Source organism: Triticum urartu, chromosome 4A (genome assembly GCF_056163025.1).
Source record: "Triticum urartu cultivar PI428250 chromosome 4A, HENAU_Tu73, whole genome shotgun sequence".
Classification (NCBI taxonomy): domain Eukaryota; kingdom Viridiplantae; phylum Streptophyta; class Magnoliopsida; order Poales; family Poaceae; genus Triticum; species Triticum urartu.
Window position 1 is genome coordinate 13,261,906 of NC_141876.1, and position 13,126 is coordinate 13,275,031.

Consider the following 13,126-nt stretch of genomic DNA (forward strand, 5'->3'; position numbering starts at 1 on the left):
GTATTTGGCCGCCCGAAGCTTTGCAATATCCTCCTCTGTAACAGAGGAAGCCACCCATCGGCCTTGAGGGCTGGGTCCGGACATGATGGGGAAGCCTGAAGCAATGAAGTCGAACCTTGGGTGCTAGAACTCGAGGTTGGAAAGGCAGAGGAGACGTTTGGCGTAACAATAGACGGCCCTTGGTTCCTTTATAAAGGCAGCGGGTGTCGAACGCCTCCTCCCGAGCCTAAAAACCTGCCTATTCCTAAGGAATGTTTCCAACAGAATGGTTGGGTTACCCCCGCTCGTATTGATGAGAATCCCGCAATAAGGGGACACGATCTCTGCTTCGACAGAACGTGCCAATAAAAACCACACCTCGAAACGTGGAACAGCGGGACCGGAAACGGTTTGAAATAATGACCGGCAAGCGTGATGTCACTTTACAGAAGTTGTCAGCAGATTGGACTCGTGAAATACTATACTTTCTACGGCTGTGGTACGTGTTGCAGGTCCGGACACGGTTGTTTCGTCCGAAGACTATCTTGGAGTATTCGGAAAAGGGAACCCGCCTTGCAATGCCGAAGAAAATCTGCATGCCACACACGTCGTCATTGAAGCCTGGTTCAGGGGCTACTGAGGGAGTCCTGGACTAAGGGGTCCTCAGGCGTCCCGCCTGTTGGACATAGGCCGGACTAATGGGCTGTGAAGATACAAGACCGAAGACTCTCTCCCGTGTCCGAATGGGATTCTCCTTGGCGTGGAAGGCAAGATTGGCGACCAAATATGAAGATTCCTTTCTCTGTAACCGACCTTGTACAACCCTAGTCCCCTCCGGTGTCTATATAAACCAGAGGGTTTAGTCCAGATGGATATATTCAATCATAACCATAGTCATACAGGCTAGACTTCTAGGGTTTAGCCATTACGATCTCATGGTAGATCAACTATTGTAATACTCATATTCATCAAGATCAATCAAGCAGGAAGTAGGGTATTACCTCCATAGAGAGGGCCCGAACCTGGGTAAACATTGTGTCCCCTGTCTCCTGTTACCATCGACCTTAGACGCATAGTTCGGGACTCCCTACCCGAGATCCGCCGGTTTTGACACCTACACCCGCCCCTTTCACTCGTCCTTACTCCACTGAGAGCTTGGGAGAGGTGAAGTCCTGCACAGGTGCCCGCCGGATGCGAATGACAGTGGGTTGGATTAGCGTAGTGTAGTCGATGAAATGATGAGCGAGTGGGCAACATCCCAAATCTCATTGATGAAGATAGTGTCATATTCCCCGATCTCAAGCGCCTTGTGTAAGGAGATATGGTGATGGACATGACTCGGGTCCACCTTGGCGAGAGCGAAAATACAAGCAAAGTCATGAGCTAGGTTTATGGAACCCTCGGGACGTGCCTCTTTGTGTTAGTCTTTGGCTTGGGCTCTTTGTGGAGAGAGGAAACCCGAACAAAGGATTAAGAACCTATTTGGATTTTAGGAATATGAAAACACACAAATGGGGAAGACGCATGATTTAAATGTCACGTATCGTGGAATCCCGCAAGAATTCTGCAGCAACCTCCTTTGGATGGTGCACTAAAAAATAAGACGAGATATAAACTCATGTTAAGATTCCTATAGCATAAGGGGCATAGGAATGAATTTCATAGCAATTTGATAACTCCAAACCCATGATCCAAAGGGTTTTCATAGAAAGGATTTCTTAGAGTTCTAATCATTCAGAGTTCCTATGAAAGTCGTATACAATTCAAAGAGACCTCCTAAGTGGGTATTAAAAATCTCTTATTAGGTTTCTCTTAACTATGCAATCATGAGGTAATCTACACTGACCCAACACACTTCACAAGTCATTGGACCTTATTGCATCGTTTGGAGTAGTACTAGTATTCAACCCAAACACGAGCCAAAATCGCACCATGTATCTGGTTTCGCATAGGCATGGCGTTAAGTGATTGATAGATGTTGAGAAGGACTAGAACCAAAAAGATATTGACATTAGCGTCAAGAACTTGAGACGCCCCTCCTAACAACAATACAACATTGACGTGTAGCACGGCTCGTCACTTTCACAAAAAGCCAGTTGGCCTGCCTCCGAGACTTCCCAACAGTATGCTACTTATTCTTGAAAAAATGCCACTACATTACAAAAGAAATGTCATTATCTTTCGTTCTTCCATGTATCCAAAACCCGGCTTGGACCCTACAAAACGCCGGGTCACATGCGCCGGGAGTCGCGATTAGAATAGCCATTGCTGGCGCTCTCCGAGCTAAAGGTCGGCCCGCCCGTGAGCCCATGACACGCATCACAACCCTTGATTTGTCTCGGCTCTCTCTCTGGCGGCTCCCAAGCCAACATTTTCTACATTTTCTACAGGTACGCATGCATGGCAGTCGTGGTCTGCGTCCTGACCCCTGCGCTGTAACCTAGCGCCGAGGTCGTGATGACCGGTAGCATTGTCATGCTAAGTGCGACGAGATCCGCGTGCTCGCTGACGAGCAAGCAGAGTAGAGTGCTGCGGTACGTCGCCGCCCAGATCAAGATCAGATAGCCAACCTCGCTGCAGGCAGAGTGCGAGGTCGATCAAATCTGCAACCGTATTGCCGGTACACGGTTAGCCGCCGGCGGATTTGCGTGCGTGCGCATGCAGTTCTGCTTTGGGCTCCATGCATGATCCTATCGTCGTCCCTCCCACATGCCGCAAAGGCGAAACCGAACGCAGAAAAGGACACGCCGGCCAACGGGCTGAGCTGCTGATCGGTACCCCGGCCGTCACATCGGCCGAGCAATCAAACCTTGCCGAACTAACCCTGTTTGCGCCGCTATATAACCTCCAGGGAACCCGTCACGTTCCTCGCCGGCCTATGTATGTAGTATAGCTACAGCTAGCACCACGTCGTACCCGCGTACCACCGAACCAAGAACCAGACCTCTCGACCCCACCGCGAGCATGCGCTTCGCGTGCACGGCGGCACCACTCTGCTACCACCTCGGCTCTTCTTCTTCCTCCTCAGACCACGCCGTCTCTTCGTCTTCTTCGTCTCAGGCAGATTCCACCGGGAGCTAGAGTGATTCACTGACCTCTGGCTGGAGATGGGTATAGGCATGGAGCCCAGAGGAGTCGCGGCGTGCGGGACGGTGGCCTTCTCCTGGGAGCAGGAGCCGGGGGTGTCCAAGGAGAGCCCGGCGGTCGAGGCGAGGAAGCCCTCCGGCGGAAGGAGTACTACGCATGACAGCGCCAAGGAGGCGGAGGCGCGGACGCACCAGCTGCGCGTGCCGCCTCCGCCGGGAGGTCCCGGAGCGCCGTCCCTGTCGCCGCCGGCGAGGAGCAGGTCCAGCAAACGCGGCGTCCGGCCGGAGGAGGACCCGTTCCTCGCGGCCTACGTCGCCTGCACGGCCAGCGGCAGGAAGACCGGCCGGGGCCACAACGAGGCCCAGAAGATGCTCGGGTGGGCCGGGCTTAGGTTTGCTCTTGGGCTCGGCCTCTCTTGCAAGACCTCTTGTGGTGTTGCAGAGGAGAGCGTCGTCAGACTGGCTAAAAAACCCTGAAATAGATGATCATTAGATTGACTCTCTCTGGTGTTTTTTGTACTATACGATTTTTTTGCCATTTTGTACTACTGCTGATGTCCTGTGGTGCAGATCATGTTTGTTAGTGGATGAGAAGTAAGTGGTACCAAACAAATCAGAATCCTGGGCTCTGGAGTTTTAAATTCACTCACATGTTTTTTAGAGTGGTATTAGGACCTTAATTCTAAGCTAAAAAGGCGAGGACCCATGAACATGTGACCAACTTTCTGGACTTTGGTGGCAAAACTTGTCTACGGATGCCACACACACACACACACGCACACACACACACAGTTGTGTAAATATGGACATCAGAATTCAGTCTTAACAACCCACCAAGAGGTGGCTTCTTGGCGGTACAACATACGTTAAATTTTGAAGAAATGAAGTTTGGTTGTATGAGCAATGAAAGTATTATTTGTAGCAACAATTTTAATTTTTGGAAATTAAATGAGCATTTCATTTGACGCACTTGAATGAATGCCTTATCTAACTCATACGGACGTTTTCTGTATATGACGGGGCACATATTTATTAAACTAGAATTTACATAATTTTTTTTAAACATAGAAGTCTTTATCCATTTGTGGTTTTACTAAATAAAACGACTTTTTTCATCAGTTTCAAGAAATATGCAATAGAATTTGAGACCGGCGTCCTAAAAATATCATACTAAAGCTACAAAAATAACTAGAACGGAAATATATTTATGAAGTTAGAACTTGCGTAAATATTTTGAACCATAGATGAAAATATTTTTCCATTCATGATTTTGAAAGGCAAATTCTAATAAAAATATTTTTTATTTAGCTCACCTACATCCATACCTTACCACATCTACAAAAAGAATTACTTCCTCCTTTCACAAATATAAGATGTTCTATCTTTTTTCTGATTCGGTTGTGTGTTTGTTCACTTATTTCAGCCTATATGTAGTTCATGTTAAAATATTTAGAAAATCTTATATTTTATGAACGGAGGGAGTGTAATGCAGTAGTTGGGTCGTTAAGTTGTATACGTTGAAGCATGTAAAGATCAGAAAACACACTGAACTACACAAACTAAAAGATTTAAGGGTCGGGCCTATACACAAGAGGGTGCGTGGTCCTTCGTTTAGTTTGCACCAAAAAAATGATTCAAGAGCTATATACCCGCGACAACTATATCTCGCTTAACGCAAGAATAGCTCTCGTCTCGCCAGAAACACTTATGTGGGCATACATTACTGGGGCCACACATGATTAGTGTTTTTTTTGCTCCACGCTAGTTCAGTCGGGGTTCGTTGTGGGGGCGCCTATACCTCGCCTGACGCGACTTCGATGGTAGGCTCGCCTGGAGTGAGTGCCATACTAAGTAAACTTAGGTGTGCGGGAGTCCACTTACTCATTTTCCCTCTTTTTTTGTATCTTTTTTGCTTTTTATCCTTTCTTACATTTGTTTATACTTCCAAATATTCTAAAAATATACAATATTATAAAAATAAACTTTACCTACATTTTTTAGAAATGTGAATCATGCATTTGAAAAATGTTAAATGTGTATAGAAAAAATGTTCCTGATGTTTACAAAAAATGAGTAATGTGTATGGAAAACAATAGACATCAAAATATATATATTTTAACTAAAAAAGTCAATAATCTGCTTCAAAAAATGAGTAATGTGTATGGAAAATAATGTTCCTGATATGTTTATTGAAAAAGTTAACATAAAAATATCTAAAAATGTTGATCGTGTAACGAAAACATGTTAATCATTTTTTTAAATGTTAACCGTCCATTAAAAATGTTCCTCGTGTACACCGAAAATTTAAATTGTCTATGGAAAAATTGTCGTTAAACACAAATATTTTAGAAAAATGTCATTTAAAAATGCCAAATGTGTACAATTTTTTCCCAATGTATAGGAAAAAAACTTTAACATATATTGAAATTTTTTAAGATGAAAATATAATTTTAAAGTTGTTGATTGTATATAAAATCTGTTAACCATCCATTTTTTTGCGGGAAAAAACAATGTTCCTGATGTGAACATAAAATGTGTAAATATGTATGAAAAATGTAGAGATGCATTGAAGAAATGGAGGAAAGAAACAAAAGAAACCAGGGTTAAAAATGTCGACGAAATTTCAGTGGAAAAGATAGGTAAAACATAAGAAAACCGAATAAAACAAGAAACCAGAAAAACCAGAAAAGAGTTAAAAAACAATGAAATACGGAACAATGCAAAAAACTGGAGAAGAAAGCTACATAGGAAAATAACTGGAAGAAAACCAGAAACTAAACCCAGTTGTTGTTGTTGTTGTTTTAAAGGGGGACAAACTAAACTCAGTTAATGAAACTCAGTGAACCCGAATGAAACAGAATGAAACACAGCGAATGAAAAAAAAAACAGATAAATTGTTATAATGCAGGATGAAGCTTCAGGCGAGACGGAAGGATCAATCGCCCTAAGCTAGATATAGCTCCCGTTGTTCATTTGGGTTAACTGTGTTCGTTTCTTTCAGTTTTAATCTTCGCATCTACTACATTACGTTTTTATTTTTCTTTGAGTTTTTCCTATTGCTTTTCACTGGTTTTCTCCCTTTTATTTGTTTCTTATGTTTTTCACTGGTTTACTTTTTATTTGTTTTTCTTTGTTTCTTTCTCGGTTTTTGCTGGGTGTTTTTGCTTTTCTTTCTTTGTTTGTTTCTTGGTTTTCATTGTTTTCTTTCGTTTTTCCTTCTTTCCTTCCATTATTTTGCATTGGTTCTCTTCGGTTTTCATTCATTTACTTGGTTTCTTTGTATTCTTTTTTGGTTTTTATTGGATTTTCCCTTTTTCCTTTGTTGATTTTTTATCGTTTTTATTCAACACATGTTAACTCTTTTCAGTACATATTTAATATTTCTCGTATACAATAGGAATAAATCTTATAGACATGTTTAGCATTTTTCAAAAAAGTTGAACATGTTTCGAATACCGAACATTTTTCAATACATGCAATATATCTTAAACATTTATTTAATGTATGATGTACAATTTTTTGTATACTATAGGAACATTTATTTATACACGATCAACATTTAATTTTTCATACGCACTCTATATTTTTAAGTATTGTTCGTATATATTATAAACATTTTCCAGTACACATTTAAGATTTTTTTAAATGTTTTTTCAAACATGTAATTCACTTTTTTTTAGTTATTGATTAACATACCGCAAGATCACGGCCCCCCAAAAAAAAACCCACCGTCATTGTTCACGTACCGCACGATCACCACCCATTCCTGCTCGCTGAAGCTTCCTTCCTCTCCTCTCAAGAAGAAGGCAGGAGAGCAGTGGCGGAGCGACACAAGATTGGTTGGGGGGGGGGGGGGGGGGGGGGCAAGAGAGAAAATGTCCAATTCTAAGGGGACAAAAGCTGTATTTTTTTCCAATCTGCACCTCCGTATAAAAAATTTCTTCACAAAATTTACCAAACCTGAGGGGCCATGGCACCTGCAGGGTTGCATGTAGCTCCGCCAGTGCAGGAGAGTAGTAATTCCAGAGGTTAACACTTAACAGACGCGACAAAGAAGACAGGATCGATCTAGCCATGGTCGCCAGACATGCTTAGGAAGTTAGACTAGCCAGAATGGGAGTAATTTCAGTTGTAACATCGAGTCCAATTCAGCAAATTTGTTTATGTGGCAATGAGTTAATGAGGAGAGAGATAGTTGTAGTAACTTAGCTAGTTACTGTAACATCACATGTCCCAATGCAATATGAGTCTATAACCTGATAAATGAAGCTTTGCATGTTACCACACTTATGTTACTACCCACTATGAAGATAGTAACATAGTCTAGGGATACGTGTATGTTACTAGTATATGTTACTCCCCATTGTGGCTAGTCTTATGGGAGTACTACTACGCGGCAGCTGCAGCACGTAGGGGGCATTAATCAACCGCAGATTTGTTTTTTGTTTATAGCGCGTGCAGCGCTCGGTGCTTTGTCGCTCCGGTGAGTGTCCGTCTGCATGCACGTGTAGGAAGAATGGTGGTGGACTAGTGGCCGGCCGGCCGGCCGGAGCGCACGGCACGACCACGACAGAGCGGGCGCTGCGACAGGGCATCCGAGGCAGAGTGCCGCCTGCCGGAAGGGAAAGGACTCTACCACTCCACAGTCTACGCTGCCTGCGGTCCAGCTATGTATTCGTTCGCATCTGCGGTCGATCGATCGTTGGATATCTCGCCGCAGACGGCAGCCAGTGGTTCTAATCTAATCAAATCTTAATCTTTGGAGCGGTTTCGGTTTCCAGCAGCACGTACCATCGGGCCCGGGAGCACTTAAACTTAGAGAAAGAACAAATGGCAAGCAAAGAACTAGGCTTTGCACTGCGAAATACAGTACTACTTGTGCACGCCATGAACAGCGCGAGGCAGCTAGGCTCGATTATGACCACGTCATGAACAGTGTTCTTCGTCGACCTCCGTCCACTGTCACCACAGTGCCACTCTAGCTAGCTAGTGCAGCAGTAGTAGCTTGCTGCGGCTGATCCGTGCTGTGTGCATAATTGCCAAGAATGGCGGAGTCGCCGCCGCAAACCACACTGGCAAGCTAGCACGGCGCGCACGACCTATGCCAATGCCGCCCAGCAGGGCAGGCCTGACCCGAGAGAGACGGACTGGAGTACCAGCTTGGACCGGAAACGGAATACCCGCGTGTGTGTCGCACGCTTCGTGCGACCCCAAAAGCGTTCCCGGCAGACGTGGACAGCGGCGGCACCAGTCTGTCGACGGCCCAATTAAGCAAGCTCCGCAACAACTCCCGGTGCAGGTGGCGACTGCCGGAGCACACGACGACGCTGTTGCGGCATGCATATGTACGCCTGCAGCCGCCACAGAGTCATTGCCACACGCCCGCAGCCAGCACCGACGTGTCGGCTCGCCTCTACGACGGCGCTGCCCACCCTGAAGCCGTTTGTAACCAGATACACTCCGGCCCTCTGTCAACCTCCTCCATGGCGGACAGCACGCTTCACAGGTGTTCCGTCATGTCATTAAGCTTATTTTCATACGGTATGTCATTTTTTTAGACTACGAAAAATGGCGAGCTACTCACTCTGCAGGATGAGTTGTTGTGCTGCGTGGTTGGGCATATCTGCGGATTTCGTAGGCACGACCAAAGGGGAGGCCTTCTGACAACAAGTAGATGAATTATTTCATGCACGAAAGCACATTACACCCCGCGACATGTACATCATTCAACAACGCGATGACATGTCGATATCGTATCGCCGGTACGCTATCTAGACCAGCGTCATCAAGTTTTGTAACATGGTTTGTCAGCTGGAGGCAAGGTGGCCGTTGCACGCGGCAAAGGACGAGGTTGTAATTTTTGCTTCCTTTTGCTTAATTTATTGATTGATTCGTTAACTCAATGTTGGCCTACACATTATGTAACCCGTAACGCTGCCGTGATCTACCACATGACAAAGGGGCAGTCATTTACATGCACACACTGTTGGATAAAGTTGAAAAGGGAGTATGTGTGGGAGGGCATAATCCGTAGATGAAAAATTAGTTGGACATCCGATTATTTTAGTCGAATTTGAGACATTGTTGTACTGGACATATTTTCTTATTCACACAAAAAAACTATGCTATTTTTTATCCAAATTTTGGGTTTACTTGAATTTTGTCTGGTTAATTCAAATGTTGTGCCAAACATATTTTTTAGAATTTGAGATATTGTTAAAAACTATGCGAACATTATTTTACTTGAATTTGAGACATTGTTGTACTGGACATTGTTTGTAACATTTTTTAACAATGTTACAAACATATTTTTTGACATGTGTGGACATTTTTAAATATCACAAAGATTTTTTAGTTGCTATGAACATTTTTTTAAAGTTGCGTGATCATATTTTTACCCTCCATGGACATTTTTTTAGGTGTGCGATTACCCTTTTTTGAAATTTAAGGATTTTTCGGAATATATGTATTTAGAACTGAGTGATCTTGTTTGGGTCGTTTAACTGTGGGAGAACACATTTGGGTGAGCGAGGACCATTGTCATCGGGTAGGCTCCATGTTAGTGTTAGATTTGAGAAATGTCTTGATCGAGTGCTTACCTCTCGCACTTAACGTATGGCAACCTGTGTTTGGCAGATAAGCATCTCAGATCTTGTGGGTAACATGAATAATCTCTGCAAAATGTAAGACTATTCGTGTAGGCGTGTCCATAGTTATGAGCACACCGGTAAGCCCACACTTTTTTAGATGTTTTTGGTTTTGCAAAATTGTTTTCGAACAAAATGGACACAATGTTCTGGAACGACACCATGCAGACAGTGCCGCATACACGATCACTTGTTACTTGGAACGGATTATGAATATCTTGGATTTGGAGTCTCACACACGTGGCTTTGATGTGTAAGACTTGACCGTAATGGTCCGCTTCGTGTAACATTATAGTATCATTTTATGTATGGATGTAATTTGTGATATCAGTTCGTTGCGTTTATTCAACATTGTCCTTGGATCACCATGGCCGCATAAATCGGTGGTTTCGGTCAGTCACACCGAGGTCGCCATAGACGATCACACACTTTCTCACATGACAACCAGGGGGGGTTTGTTTATTCCCTGGTTTTGTCAAGGGAAGTTATTTATGATAATAACTTGTTGCAGCCGTCCCTGCTCGCTGAAGCTTCATCCTCCTTCTTTCAAGAAGAGACACCACACGGGAGTCAAGGGGTTAACAGACAGATACTATAAATGAGACAGGATCGATCGATCGATCGAGCCATTTGAAGAGGAGGAGAAGGTGTCAGAATAAGCATAAGACACGCAATGGTCGTCGGATATTAGTAAGTCTTGAACTTATTGGACGCGGAAGCTGCAGCACGTAGGGGTCATTAATCAACCGCAGTTTATAGCGCGGCGCTCGGTGCTTTGTCGCTCCGGTGAGTGTCCGTCTGCATGCACGTGTAGTAGAAAGAAGGGGCACGACCACGACAAAGGGCATCCAAGGATGATATCGTCAAAGGGAGCAAACAAACTGCTGCCATGCACTGCCGGAAGGGAAAGGACTCTAGTACTACTACTAGTGTACGCTGCCTGCAGTCCAGCTGCGCATTCGTTCGCATCTGTGGACGATCGATCGTTGGATGTCTCGCCGCAGTTTTTTTTTGCGAAGACACTTAGAGCGTCTTCAATAGAAAATGAAAATTTAGAGATTGTAAAACAGAAAATGTAAAAATTTACATCTTTAAAAAGTGTCTTTTGCATCTTTAAAAATGACCAACTTTAACAGATGATGCAAAACGGAAAGCAACTTAAAAATTCACATATCCAGCATATTAAATTATCACATAATTCATCAAATCGGCCGGCTGCGGGTTGTGCAGTCGTTCGGTGACGGCGGCGGCGGCTCGACATAGAAGAAAGCGGGAGCTCGGCGTTGCTGGCGGCCGGCTTCGTGCTGCCGAAAGAAGGGTCGAGGCGGGGCGGCGTGGCGTGCCTCCTCTACCTCCGGCGGGGGGTCTTGGCTAGGAAGAAGCCTAGGACATCCACGACCTCGTTGTGGAAGGCATTACGGCAACCAGACCGCCAGAGAAGCTTTGATTCGAAGCGGCGGCCGAAAGGGAATCGACGGTTGCGGGCAGCGGCCCGACGAGGAAGGCGGCGAGGGGGACAGGGGGGGCGAAGTTGTGATGGGGCCGGCCGGCGGCGGCGACATTGATTTTTGGCAAAATCGGCCGGCGGCGGGGGAGGCGGGTAGGGCGAAGTCGCGGCGGGGCTGGCAAGCGGTGGCGACGTTGATTTTAGGCGAAATCGGCCTGCAGCGAAGTTGGGCGGCCAGCAGGCGGCCGCGTTGAAGGAAACAGAAGGCAATTGGGCGGCTGGCGCACGCCTGGCCTTTTTACATCTCGAGTCGGCGGAGATGTAAATTTGCAATGTGAGGTGTTGTATTCTACATCTCCAAAGGGCGAAGGTGTATTTCTTTTTCATCTACATCGACTGTTGGAGAGAAGCTTTGGAGGTTTGAAAACGTATAAGTTAGGTATTTTTACTTCTACATCTTTTATTGAAAATGCTATTAAACTCAAAGAAAGAACAAACGGCAAGCGAAGAACTTGGCTTTGCACCGCGAAATAGTAGTACTGCACGCCATGAACAGCGCGATGCATGTAAGCCAAAATTATGACAACGTCGTGAACAGTGCTCCTCGGCGACCTCCATCGAGTACCACCACGGTGCCTACTCTTGCTACTAGCTAGGACAGTACCGCACCCACAGCGGTTGCAGCTTGGGTCGGGTGGGTCAGCTCCCCATCAGCGTCGGGGCAACCGTGCAGCAACCTGCCATCACCGCCGCGCCACCACTGGCGCTGGCGCTGGAGCCCCGACCGTGACCCTGCTCGCTCACTCTCACGCTCGGGCGGCGGAGGCCGAAGTCGCCGCCCCGCCCGAGAAGCAACCGCTTCTTCGGCTGGCTCCTCGCCGGGACCGTACGGGGCGCAGCAACCACCGCCATGAATGCCGCCCGCTGCGTAAAGCTTTACCGGTCCATGCGTGCGTCCTCGCAAACACCACCGTGCTGAAAGCCTGAAACCCGATCGTCCGTTCGTGTCAACAGCTGAATTTAGTACTATCAACTGTGAACTGTACATCGCGGCTCGCGCCGTGTTTCAACCAAGCAGATCAGCTATACTTTGTTTCTTTCCTCAACCTGTACGTGCCGACTCAGTGATTCCTCGAACCGTACGCCGCCCGATCGACTTGAGCGAGCATGCTATTGCTATCAAGAGAGAGATGCCAGGGAGTAGTATTTCATGGAGCTCCAGAGAGAAGACAAGTTGACGAGGCGAAGGAGGATAGTAGTATCGCATCAGGCTAATAAATATTTCCGCGGCGCGCCCACGCTCGCTCGCCCGCATGTGTGCGTGTTGATGATGGCGAGACGTTCAATAAATGGGCTTTGTCCCCTTCTAACCGCCGTTTTGATTTGCTGCGATTTCAGGTAAGTACTACCGGTACAGCCGCCGGACCCTCCACACGATCAATCCAACCAGGACAGGATCATCATCCAACTTCTACACGCCAGTTCTGCTAAAACACATAGTTTTCCGTATGTAAAAAGCTTGCGTATCTTTTTCGTTTCATTGATAGGAATAAATGAGTACAAGCAAATATACAACACACACGCATGAATGCAAGATGGCGTGAACGCGATGCCGTGGCAACGGGTGCTTGGCCCGAACAAGCAAACGGCACACAACTAAACCAACGTGAAGTCTAACAACCACAAGTCCAGCACCGGGGACGTCGCAGGCACACAAGACGATGCCCTCAGAAAGGGAGACGGCGTCGTGGCGCCATTGTCGTTTGATCCAAAGAATCAGACCTAGGGTTTCCCCTGGTGCTCGAAGAGGGGCGCGGAGAGAATTGGATATACCTCCAAGGAGAGGGCGACACTCGCGAGTGTCACGCTACCAGCACCAGCAAGCCAAGTAGGGGTTTCTCCATGTGCTATGTATGAGAAATCCCAAAGCCACCGGACCAGAAACCTGGAGTTAGAAGTCAAACGTA

At 46.1% G+C, this 13,126-nt stretch overlaps 1 protein-coding gene across 1 annotated transcript; it reads left to right on the plus strand.

The window, feature by feature from the left end:
- Window positions 1-2,551: 2,551 nt before the first annotated feature.
- On the plus strand, window positions 2,552-3,710 carry LOC125553396 (uncharacterized). The gene has a single exon (XM_048717184.2). It carries the CDS (start codon window positions 3,087-3,089, stop codon window positions 3,540-3,542), a length of 456 nt encoding a protein of 151 aa, XP_048573141.1. The 5' UTR covers window positions 2,552-3,086; the 3' UTR covers window positions 3,543-3,710.
- Window positions 3,711-13,126: the final 9,416 nt, after the last annotated feature.

Coding starts and splice junctions, on each gene's coding strand:
- LOC125553396 (XM_048717184.2), top strand. CDS start 3,087: ATGGGTATAGGCATGGAGCCCAGAGGAGTCGCGGCGTGCGGGACGGTG.